Source organism: Corylus avellana, chromosome 10 (genome assembly GCF_965113065.1).
Source record: "Corylus avellana chromosome 10, dhCorAvel1.hap1.2, whole genome shotgun sequence".
In the NCBI taxonomy this organism is placed as follows: Eukaryota; Viridiplantae; Streptophyta; class Magnoliopsida; order Fagales; family Betulaceae; genus Corylus; species Corylus avellana.
Window position 1 is genome coordinate 22,485,881 of NC_142499.1, and position 12,130 is coordinate 22,498,010.

The 12,130-nt window shown below is 34.5% G+C and overlaps 2 protein-coding genes across 2 annotated transcripts; both read left to right on the top strand.

Annotated features, from left to right (window-relative positions):
• The first annotated feature begins 1,422 nt into the window (after positions 1–1,422).
• Positions 1,423–3,007, top strand: LOC132192190 (cationic peroxidase 1). The gene is made up of 4 exons (XM_059607452.2): positions 1,423–1,681; positions 1,829–2,011; positions 2,108–2,273; positions 2,439–3,007. Exons 1-4 carry the CDS (start codon positions 1,469–1,471, stop codon positions 2,822–2,824), a joined length of 948 nt encoding a protein of 315 aa, XP_059463435.2. The 5' UTR covers positions 1,423–1,468; the 3' UTR covers positions 2,825–3,007.
• A 4,345-nt stretch (positions 3,008–7,352) lies between these two features.
• LOC132191949 (cationic peroxidase 1-like) lies at positions 7,353–8,970 on the top strand. Its single transcript, XM_059607092.2, has 4 exons — positions 7,353–7,613; positions 7,763–7,945; positions 8,039–8,204; positions 8,412–8,970. The coding sequence occupies exons 1-4, from the start codon at positions 7,398–7,400 to the stop codon at positions 8,795–8,797; spliced, it is 951 nt and encodes a 316-aa protein (XP_059463075.2). The 5' UTR covers positions 7,353–7,397; the 3' UTR covers positions 8,798–8,970.
• The last annotated feature ends 3,160 nt before the right edge of the window (positions 8,971–12,130 follow it).

The window sequence follows — 12,130 nt, forward strand, 5'->3', positions numbered from 1 at the left end:
ATTACAACTCGATCAATTTGGAGAAAATTTATGAATCATACCTAATTGCAAAGGGTAGCTAGGGTGAAATAACTCAAAAGTTTAAAATCAAACAAAATATAATTTAAAATTATTACACTTTTTTCTCGAATGTAGTCGATTAACAAATTCTTCCCTATTGTAGTAGTGCATTTATTATGCAGCGTAAATAAAACATTTATTATGCCATTTTTCTACTAAAAATTAAAAGGCCGCATGCAAAAGTCTTGGTAGTTGCCAGTTGGTACTAAAAGGTATGTCGACGGTGTCTTCTGAATACTTTAGAAGAGTAAAGAAGAGTTGAAAAATGAGTTAATGGTGGAGGTCACATATAAAAATCCCTTTAATTAATTAATCAATTTTAAGAAGAGTTATGTGTATTTGAGAAGTAATATAATAGAATTGTACAACGTTATAGCAAAACAAACCCAACATATTATTTCTTCGAGTAATGCTAATTATATCGTTCTCACTTCTCATGTCCCTTTTTATTCTTTTAAAACTGATACCATTTTGCCTAATATAGAACTCATAAATTAAGTAGATAAGAAGCCATGAAATTGACCAGCCTATTGTTTATAAAAAAGATGACTGCTTCCATTGGTAGGCAAATCAAAATGCCCTATCATCAATGTGGGAAACCCTTTCGACATCCAGAGGAACATCTACAACAAAATTAAACTTAACCTAAAGTTTTACTTTCAATTCGATATTGGACCATCCAATTCTATACAATAATACAAAGAGCGTACTATTACATGTTTAGGCATTAGTAAAACAGCATCAAATCTAAATTAAGCTAAAATTAAGGATCCACAATCTTATGGAAAAGTGTATTGCATAAATATTTCTTCACTAAAATATATTTTATGAAATTTAGCATTTCTCAATTTTATCGAGTGGATGTGACAATAACTAATGTGGCCGGACTTACTCGTACTACCATGACAAGCTATCAGCCTAGTAAAATGGGGGTGAGAGAGAGAAGAATATCTGCTCGTGTAAATCAAATTTATTTTTGAGTCTCCAAATAGCCGCTATTCACTTCCAAAAACTTCAATACGGAAGTTCGGATATTTAATTTTGATGGTTATTTTTTAATTTTTAGGACTATAATTTTTTTCATGCATGGTGCTGTTTTAAGCCATTTAATAATTTAAAGTTGAGCTTCTTCTTCCGTCTTTCCAGATTATATATACATATATGGATGTATCTTTACTAAGTCTGAGCAGGGCTAGAAGTTTACGCGTGATCAATTAATTATTGTAGTTTGTATTCTTCTTGTTCACAACGTTGACTTGGTGTGTGCATGAGAAAAATGCGTACCAGTCAATTTCAGATCACGTATATAAATACACAACTCTTCTTCCTTAACCACGCAGCAACCGATCCAAGAGCCTTCTTCTTCTTCTTCTTCTTCTTCTTCTTGACACGTACGAAATCATTAGTCATGGCTTCCATTCCCACAACCACAAAATTAGTCTTCCTTTTATGCTCACTTCTTGTGGGAATGGCCTCTGCCCAGCTATCCTCTACTTTCTACGATACATCCTGCCCGAAAGCCCTTTCCACCATTAAATCAGCTGTTGCCTCTGCTGTGAAAACAGAGGCACGCATGGGCGCATCGTTGCTCCGCCTTCACTTTCACGATTGCTTTGTTAATGCAAGTCATCTCTCTCAATTTCTCATTCTACACTATATATTTTTATCTGCTAATTAATATCTGCATGCATGTAACATATAAACTGAATTTAGTCTTGGAAACATAGAAAGTAATTAACAAGTTTGCTTGACGATTCTGTAACTGCAGGGATGTGATGCATCTGTGCTGTTGGATGGCACCGGAGTAGAGAAAACAGCTACGCCCAATGCTGGTTCGCTAAGGGGATTCGATGTAATAGACACCATCAAATCTCAAGTGGAGACCGCATGCCCTGGTGTTGTGTCTTGTGCTGACATCTTAGCCGTTGTTGCCAGGGACTCTGTTGTTGCGGTAAGAGAAATAAAAGTTTCAATATTCACTTTAAAATCATGTTGTTTTGGTACGTAATTTTACTCATAATTAATAATATTGAATTGATGAATTCAGCTGGGTGGACCTAGTTGGACAGTTCAGTTGGGCAGAAGAGACTCTACCACCTCAGTTGCAAGTGATGCTAATTCCAACATCCCTGCTCCAACGTTGGATCTTAGTGGCCTTCTAACTTCCTTCTCAAACAAGGGTCTCACCGCCAACGAAATGGTGGCTCTTTCCGGTAAATTCTCTATTTAGCAGATTGCTATAATAATGCCGTAGTATTAAAAATAGCCACTAATTTTCACTTTTAACACGCCCGTTTACCATCACACTAACCATATACATGGTAATTAATAAGAAACTAATTAAATAACCCCATTGTTTTGTTTTTAAATTTCTTCAGGAGCTCACACAATAGGCCAAGCTAGGTGCACAACCTTCCGGGCCAGGGCATACAATGAGACCAACATAGACGCCACTTACAAAACATCACTACAATCAAAATGTCCAAGCACCGGAGGAGACAACAATCTTTCCCCTCTTGACGTCACTTCTCCGACAACCTTTGACAATGCTTACTTCACCAACTTGAAAAATAATAAGGGTTTGTTGCACTCTGATCAACAACTCTTTAATGGAGGCTCCACAAACGCTCAAGTCAATACTTACAGCGCTAACTTAGCAACTTTCCGAACAGACTTCGCCAATGCCATGATAAAGATGGGCAACCTTAGTCCACTCACTGGCACCAGCGGACAGATTAGAAAAAACTGCAGGGCAGTCAACTAAATCGAGGAACCACGGTGTTTTTTTGCATTTTCAATAATAATAATGGTGTTTGTTTAAATGTTGTCGATATGATTTGGTTTTGTCGTAGTCAATTTCACAACATGCTCGCAGAAATCTTGTTATTATATTTAATTAAGACATGTATTGACTATCATATATTATACATCCTCGGTTCTTGTTCTAGTTGAATGTTGAATTATAATATTATTATATTCAAATCTCGTTCAAGCCTAATAATAAATCCAAATTCATTACCAAATCAACCAAGGAAAGCTCCAAATCCATGTGAGAGAGAATAGGATGGAGATTAACTATTTTATGCTTCAAATTAGAAAATTTAACAATATACATAGTAACATGTTATTTTAAGATTTAAAATAACATGACAACATAAATACCCATACACTATTAAATGTTTTAAAATTTAATTTGATTAAACATGAAATGGAGAAAATCACGTTCCATGTGAGAGAGTTTAACTCGGGTACGGCCGCCCCTCCTTTTTGGAGGAGATCCAGATTCCTTCCGGGCTTTAGGACCCATGTTGCTAGGGAGCTAGATGATTGGTCCAGAATAGAGGGCTTCAGAGGCCCATTTGACAGAACAGGCTAAGCCATGGCCCAACTAAAACGATGTTTTTGTCTGCTTCTTTTGCCTTTCTATTCTTAAAAGCATCTCAACAGATGCGCTGCTTTAAAACTTTCGGAGTTCGTAATTTTTAACAAACACAACCACTAGTAATTCTAACAAAGAAGGAAGCTATTGGAATGAAAAATAATAAGTACAAATTACTTGAAAAGAAGTAAAAAGTGCTTAAACCTATTAATTTCAAACACAAAATGAAGAAATAATTTTTTCTTCCGATCGATAAAAGAAAAGATACATATATATCTTTTTTTTTTTTTTTGTTACGTCCGCACAAGAAGGGGAAGAGAGATTCGAACTAGTGACTTCCGCTTCATTAAGCGTGGTCCTAGCCGATTGAGCTATCTCTTAGGGATAAGAGATACATATATGTCATTATGTCTTAATGAATTTTAATTTTGAAAAGATTATTTTCCATTTTTATATCATTTTTTAAAATTTATTCACAAGTCATATATTTTCAACATACACTCCCACAGAAAATGTATAAAGTCAAAAATATGCGTACTTCTTTAATTAGAGTCTTGACCTAAGTAAACTAGCTCTTTGTCCGTTTCTTTTGCCTTTCCGGCACCGCCCCCACAGTGTTGGAAAGCCATCCGTTTTTCAAGCTTGACTACTATGCGAGAAATACGTTGCTCACCTCAGATTCAGAAAATCAGCATTCTCAGCCATCCTTTGATTTCAAACATGATTGTTAATTTGCTGCATGTTCGAGAGAGAAATTAAGTCTAGCTCTAGCACTGTGGCTTTGTGGCCCATAAAACTAAGTCATCAACTCAAACTACAAGTTGTCTACGTAAGAAATTATCGAAGCTTTCCGAAACACAAACAGGTTCGTTATGAATATATATATTCATGTTCTTTTTGGGCCTCCATACAAATTTTTCACTCAAAAAGAGAAACCTTGAAAATTGAAATTATCATTTATATATTATATATAGTTTTTTTTTTTTTTTTTTTTCTAGATTATATATTATATATAGATAGTTATAACTTCAATATATGGTCTAGAGATATAGAGACTTAGAATTATACAAAGAGCTTAATTAGAAATTTGAGCTCCCATGGGACCGATCCACCGATTAATTAACATCATGGTTTATGAACGCTGCTTCACACGTCCAAAGTCAAAAAGCAAGAGATGCGCTTGAAAATTATGAATAGACAACTAAGACAAGACAACAGACAACAGTAGTAGAGAAAGATATATGGACATGCAGAATCAAAAGATGTTTAGCCCTTTATTCTTTTTTCACCCAAACATTAATCTAATTCATTATGCTTTTAGGAATCTTCCTATCTACCTTAACAGAAAGAGACGAAGAGAAGCAATTGGAAGCATAAGCTTCATTTCAATTTTTATAGATTTCCTTTTCAACTAAGATTACCTACCTAGCTGTTCAAATAATTGAATGTCCACCGCTGATCACTATTTTTTAAAATATTTTTTACCATTTTATATGGCTTTTAAATTTTCAAATTTTTAATTTAATTCCTTCCATGATATTAATGTTCATTAAAGGACGAACTGCAGTTTTAAAAGCTAAATCACAATTTTATCAAATACTTAAACTCCGTTATGAAATTGTTAATTTTTCAAACTACGCGTTTTTTTCCAACACTAAAGCATTAGAACTTGCGTATGTTTAGATTTTCTTCTTGTGAATAGGAGTCTATTAATTTGATTACATCATAATCAAATCAATGACATGCTAATTATTGGCATTATGGCTTTTTAGTTGAACACGTCTACCTCCTCCTTCCCATATGCATCATGTACGTGTAGCCCCCCGCAGGTAACACAATTATCACAAACAATTGAATAATTACAACCTACATAGAAGATGTTGCTTTTTTCTGTCATGCAACTCAATGGGAATCGGATCTTTACGATTGGGATCCCTACAATTTTAGTTTTATTTGTTTGAGGAGGAAAGTTTTAGATTAACTTTTTTCATATTTAGTATTTGAAATGCTAGTAATTTAAATAATAAAATTTTTAAAAATCTCTTGCCGAGACTCTAAGAAGCTTTCAATGGGGGCACTATTACTCAAGCAGGGAGCTGATCACTTGCTCGGATAAATAGATTCTATTGTTCTATCGATTGCACTGTGGACAAAGAATTAATGTAGAGGATTCCCTTACGGTGTCATGCTAGAAAACAAAGACTATTACCTTAAAACGAGCGTGTGGGTTCGGTGGTGACTTTTGAAGAGAGAAATTGTGATCCTCTTCACATGCATTAGTCTCCGTATGAAACAGATCGAACCTATAATCTCCCATGGACGTACGTATATTAAATAACCACAAAAGAGACTACACCAATATGATGCCTAACCAAATTTTATTATTATGATGTTAAATTGATATCATTTTTATCGCCTATGTCAATTGTTGACTTTTTTAAAAAAAAAAAAAAATCAATGTTGAAAAACGGGTAAGGGGAAGGGGATTGGGGGGGGGGGGGGGGGGAGGTGGGTTGGGTAGGGGGTACTGGGGGTGGATTTTTGGCGGTGCTAGTTAATTTCTTTCTAAGTTTAAAAAATAATTTTTTTCCAAATTGAATGGAAGGACTTTCTTTCGACGCGCAAATCTGTTGACGGTGTCTACTGATTACGTTAGAAGAGTAAAGAAGAGTTTTTTATGATTTGTTTTGAAAAATGAGTTAATGGTGGAGGTCAGGCATAAAAATCCCTATAATAAATTAATCAATTTTAAGAAGAGTTTTGTGTATTATTTGAGAAGTAAATTAATAGAATTTTACAACGTTTTACCAAATTAAACACACCCGGCCGGCCAACATATTATTTATTCGAGTAATGCTATATATATATATATATATATATATATATATATATATATATATATATTGTTCTCATATCCCTCTTTTATTCTTTTAAGAGCATGTTTGGTTCTCATATCCCTCTTTTATTCTTTTAAGAGCATGTTTGGTTTTACTTTCAATTCGATTGACCATCCAATTCTATACAATGATACAAAGGTATGACATGTTTAGGCATTATTAATAGAACGGCATGAAATGTAAATTAAGCTAAAATTAAGGATCCACAATTGTATGGAATCGCTATTCATCAAAAGTCTCGTACCCCGATTCTCTAGTATAAAGGCCCGATTGTGTCTAATGTGTATGAGACACAATAAATAGTAAAAATTTCTTACAAATGAACTTATAAGAAACTCTTATAAACCAACTTCTAAAAGTAACTTGTTTTTTAAATTAATAAACAAAGCATGTAAAAAACACATACTATTTTTAAAAAAAAAAAGAAAAAAAAAACGTGTTTCTCACTTGCTAAAATACACGTGCAATTTTTAGATGTTGGTTTATAAAAAAATTGTATTCATAAATATTTGTTAAGTAAAACATATTTTATCAATTTTATTAAATTGATGGGACAACGGCTAAAATATGGCAAGACTGAGCAGTACTACCAGGTCGGCCTAGTGAAATGGGGGTGAGAGAGAGAAGAATATCTGCTCATATAAATCCAATTTATTTTTTGAGTCTCCAAATAGCCGAAAGTTTGGTTATTTAATTTTAATGGTTTTTTTAATTGTTAGGAGGATAATTTTTTTTAATGTTGCGTAACTCTATTTCTTTAAACCCATTAATAATTAAAAGTAGAGCTTCTTCTTCTGTCTTTCCAGATTATATAATGCATATCTTTAACAAGTCTGGGCAGGGGTAGGTAGAAGTTTCCGCGTAATCAATTATTGTCCTTTGTATTTATTCTTCTTGTTCACAAAGCTGACTTGGTGTGTGCAGGAGAAAAATGCGTACCAGTCAATGGCAGATCACGTATTTAAATACATGACAACTCTTCTTCCTTAACCACGCAGCAACCCAAGAGCCTTCTTCTTCTTCTTCTTCTTCTTCTTCACGCGAAGACGAAAGCATTTGTCATGGCCTCCTCCATTCTCAGTACTAGCACTAAATTCTGCCTTCTATTTTCACTTATTGTGGGAATCGCCTCTGCCCAATTATCCTCTACTTTCTACGATACATCCTGCCCCAATGTCCTTTCCACCATTAAATCAGCTGTCGCCTCTGCTGTGCAAACAGAGGCAAGAATGGGGGCATCGTTGCTCCGTCTTCACTTCCACGATTGCTTTGTTAATGCAAGTCATCTCTCTCACTTTCTCCTTCTACACTATATATTTTTATCTGCTAATTAATATCTGCATGCATGTAACATATATAGTGAATTTAGTGAACTGCTATACAAAATAGAAAGTAACAAGTTTGCTTGATAATTCTGTAACTGCAGGGATGTGATGCATCTGTGCTGTTGGATGGCACCGGGGTAGAGAAAACAGCTGCGCCCAATAATGGTTCGCTAAGGGGATTTGATGTAATCGACACCATCAAATCTCAAGTGGAGACCGCATGCCCTGGTGTTGTGTCTTGTGCTGACATCTTAGCCGTTGTTGCCAGAGACTCTGTTGTTGAAGTAAGAGAAATAAAAATTTCAATTATATAAAGAAATCATGTTGTTTTGGTGTAATTTTACTCATAATTAATAATATTGAATTGATGAGTTCAGCTGGGTGGACCTAGTTGGACAGTTCAGTTGGGCAGAAGAGACTCTACCACCTCAGTTGCAAGTGATGCTATTTCCAACATCCCTGCACCAACGTTGGACCTTAGTGGCCTTCTAACTTCCTTCTCAAACAAAGGTCTCACTGCCGACGAAATGGTGGCTCTTTCCGGTAAATTCTCTATTTAGTAGACCGTTATAATGACGTGGTATTAAAAATAGCTTTTTTTAAAAAAAAATAGTTTAATCTCATTCATTGATAAACTAGTAAAAATAGCTATTAATTTTCACTTTTAACACGCCCTTTTACTATCACACTAACACTAATTATTAAGAGACTAATTAATAACCTCATTGTTTTGTTTTTAAATTTCTTCAGGAGCTCACACAATAGGCCAAGCTAGGTGCACAACCTTTCGGGCCAGGGCATACAATGAAACCAACATAGACGCCACGTACAAAACATCATTACAATCACAATGTCCAAGCACCGGAGGAGACGACAATCTTTCCCCTCTTGACGTCACTTCTCCAACAAGCTTTGACAATGCTTACTTCACCAACTTGCAAAATAATAAGGGACTGTTGCACTCGGATCAACAACTCTTTAATGGAGGCTCCACAGACGCTCAAGTCAACACTTATAGCGCCAACTCGGCAACTTTCCTAACAGACTTCGCCAACGCCATGATAAAGATGGGGAACCTTAGCCCACTCACTGGCACCAGCGGGCAGATTAGAACAAACTGTAGGGCAGTTAACTAAATCGAGGGACCAGGGTATTCTTTTGCGTGTTCAATAATAATAATGGTGTTAATCTGTTTGACTTTTGTCAATATGATTTGGTTTTGTAGTAGTCAGTTTCACAATACGCTCGATTGGATAAATCTTGTTATTATATTTAAGACATGTAGTCATTGACTATCATATAGTATACATCCTCGACTCTTGTTCAAGTTGAATGATGAATTATAATATTAGATTCTAATCTTGTTCAAGCCTAATGATAAATCCAAATTCATTGCCAAATCAACCACGGAAAGCTCCAAATTCATGTGAGAGGTTAACAGGAAGGCTATTTTATGCTTCAAATTATAATTTAATGATATACATGATATCACTTCATTTTAAAATTTTAGATGACATGATCAAGGGTGGAACTACATAGCCCCTTGGGGGGCTAAGGCACCCAACCCCCAAAGGCTATGTTTTCCCTAAAATTTTTAAAAATGCCTTTAATACTTTTAAAATTAGAATTTTGCCCCTAAACTCTAAATGCTAATTTTGCTCCTGAAACAACATAGATAATACATACACCATTAAATGTTTTAAAGTTTCATTTGAATCATGATGAGGAGAGAATCACGTTCCATGTGAGAGGGGCTAACTCGGGCTAGCCCAAACAGGTCCATTTGGCTAAGGCTTTAGTTATCTTTATCTTTTCCTTTATCTTCTTTTCTTTTCTTTTCTTTTTTTTTGTAGGAATCTTTAATTTTCTATTTCTTGTCCGTGGGTCTAGACTCCTGAGTTACTCCACAAAATGGTGAAGTGGTGATGGGGCTAATACTTTTTCAAATCTTGTCAAAGCTGGGCACTTCAATAGATCACCGACTGACTGTTTAGGGCTTAAGAGGCCCATTTGACCGAACAAGCTAAGCTTCCTGGCCCAACTAAAACGACGTCTTTGTCTGCTTCTTTTGCCTTTTTATTCTTAAAAGCATCTCAACAGATGCTTTCAATTTTCAAACTTTAGGAATTCGTATTTGTGTAATCAATAAAAGGCACACATTACGTCAAACAACTTGGCTTCTTCTTATTTAAATACATATTTTATTTTTTGATTAGTCATTTTTGGGCAAGCACTATAATTTCTGTTTTCTTTTTTTAATAATTTTTCTCTCTTCTCTTAGTAGTTTAAAAGAAAAAAAAAAATACTAAAAAATATTACTTTAAAAAAATAAAAAATATATTGGACTTTGTATTGAAAAAATAGTAGGTAATACAAATCATTGTGGTTTTTAATTAACTAAAATGCATAACATTAATGGAGATGTTCAAATGTATAGTTAAGATAGACCGATGATCACCTCCTTTCTTTAAAGAATAAGAAAATAATTGGATAAAATAAAAATATGATCGAGTGAACCAATATCTCTTTCAAAAGGTGAGGGAGTCATCAGACCATCCCTTGAAATGGCTTATTGTTCTTTCAAAACTAAAACGGTAGTCCACCAACCTTTCTTTACGATTTTTTCTTATTTTCTCCTTTAAACGTTTATGTGGCTCCATCCAAGAGCCGATTTTCAAAATGAACGGCCTAAATCCTTGATATTGATGGGGAGCTCAATTAGACTGCTACCGACTTACGAAATGTTGACAAGACTTGGATTCAATCAAAGCCGTTCATAACCTCACGAAATCAATCTCCTTCCGTGATTGAAGCAGATTACTCCCTTTTAAGAGATGTTACAAATGGTAGTGTTTGCCAAGAGGTCTGGGCCAGGCCGGCACTGTAGTGCTGTTTTAGGAATATGTGTTTGATTGGTTTTAGTGAAAATGTTTTGTGGGAAAAAGTGAAAAAATATATTTTATATGAAAAAATGTAAAAATTTTGTTTTGTATTGATTTTTTTATTTAAATAATAATAATAATAATAAAATGATTGATGTGGTATAAAAAGTAGAAATGTTGGGATTAATTTTGAGGTGAATGTATTCTTTTTTTGGGGGGGGGGGGATTGATGAAGAGGCCCGGTATAGTATTGGTCCGTTCAACCACAATTGAAGTACACAGATTTTGATGCTCCAGTAAAATTTGGAGCATTCTGAAAGCTTTGTGATCCGACTAAAAAAAAATTGTGTGTTTTAAAAAATGCACTATTGCTTTCTCAAATCGCAATTTTTTAAAAGTTTTTTAAAATGTAATTAAATGTTTGGTAAATTTTTGACATTTTCAAATTGTAATATTTTAAAAACGCAATTCCAAACAATCATTTTTTTTTGTAATTTAGTTTAAAATCACACTTTTTATCTACGAAATCACAATACCAAGTACACCCTAAATTAACAATATAAAATTCAAATTATGAAATTTCTCATTTTTATGGAGGGTCCTTGTCCACACATAAAATGGTGGTCACACATTGTGGAGGGTCCTTGTCCACAAATTGGGATGTTTACCTTTTAAAAAAAAAAAAAAATTAAAATTTTTTATTATTTTTTATTTTTTTAATTAAAAAAAATGTTGGAAAGGGAGGCCAATTGTAACTATCCTACCAAGGTGTGTAAGAATAATAATGCGGAAATCAAAAGATAGTGACACAGAAATATATGTGGTTTGGTCTATAACCTACATCCACAAGATCAAGCTCTAAAGCTGCATTAACCTCTTATTTCTGAGTGTAATATTTAAAATATAACATGCTCATATTTATAGGAGAATCATTTTGAATACAAATAGACTTCTACTTTAGTTAGTTTAGTGATAATCTTTAACTATTCATCACTAACAACTGTGATAGTCTTCAAGTATGACTCATTGATATTCTTCAACTGTAAGTCAATAATAGTCTTATACTGTGACTATTATTCTTAAACTTCATGATATACTCTAACATTTCCCCTCAAACTCAAGGTAACTCAAGGTGTACACTTGTGAAAACTTGAGTTTGTTCTTTGGTCGTCAACGGAGGCCGAGATGATGACCAGAAACTCGTTGAAGTTGGTGGCGGCCGAGGCGTTGAATGGAGTTGATGGCGCCGGATTTGAAACATCGGCTGCTCTTGAACTTGAACATCAACAACTGTGGCCGGCATCCGCTACTATGGTCAGTATGTGCCAATTGTGGGCTGAAATGGGCCTGGGTTTTAAACAATACCACAGAGTCGAGAAAAAATGGGCCAACTGTGGGCCAATGGACGGGCAACTTGGCCTCTTTTGTTTTTGATTTTTTTTTTTTTTTGGTTGAAAAAAAATCCTAATCTCGGATTACATCAACTGGGATAAGGATAACCCTAATCCCGTAACCAAACGGCTCTAGGTATAACAACTAAACTAGGGTACCATATTTCTAAACTAGAATAGGAATAACTTTGCACTC

Excerpts from the sequence above, each read along its gene's own strand:
- LOC132192190 (XM_059607452.2), top strand. The coding sequence starts at position 1,469 with ATGGCTTCCATTCCCACAACCACAAAATTAGTCTTCCTTTTATGCTCA. Across the intron at positions 2,012-2,107 it reads CCAGGGACTCTGTTGTTGCG|CTGGGTGGACCTAGTTGGAC; the intron begins GTAAGAGAAATA and ends TGATGAATTCAG. Across the intron at positions 2,274-2,438 it reads CGAAATGGTGGCTCTTTCCG|GAGCTCACACAATAGGCCAA; the intron begins GTAAATTCTCTA and ends AAATTTCTTCAG.
- LOC132191949 (XM_059607092.2), top strand. The coding sequence starts at position 7,398 with ATGGCCTCCTCCATTCTCAGTACTAGCACTAAATTCTGCCTTCTATTT. Across the intron at positions 7,614-7,762 it reads TCCACGATTGCTTTGTTAAT|GGATGTGATGCATCTGTGCT; the intron begins GCAAGTCATCTC and ends CTGTAACTGCAG. Across the intron at positions 8,205-8,411 it reads CGAAATGGTGGCTCTTTCCG|GAGCTCACACAATAGGCCAA; the intron begins GTAAATTCTCTA and ends AAATTTCTTCAG.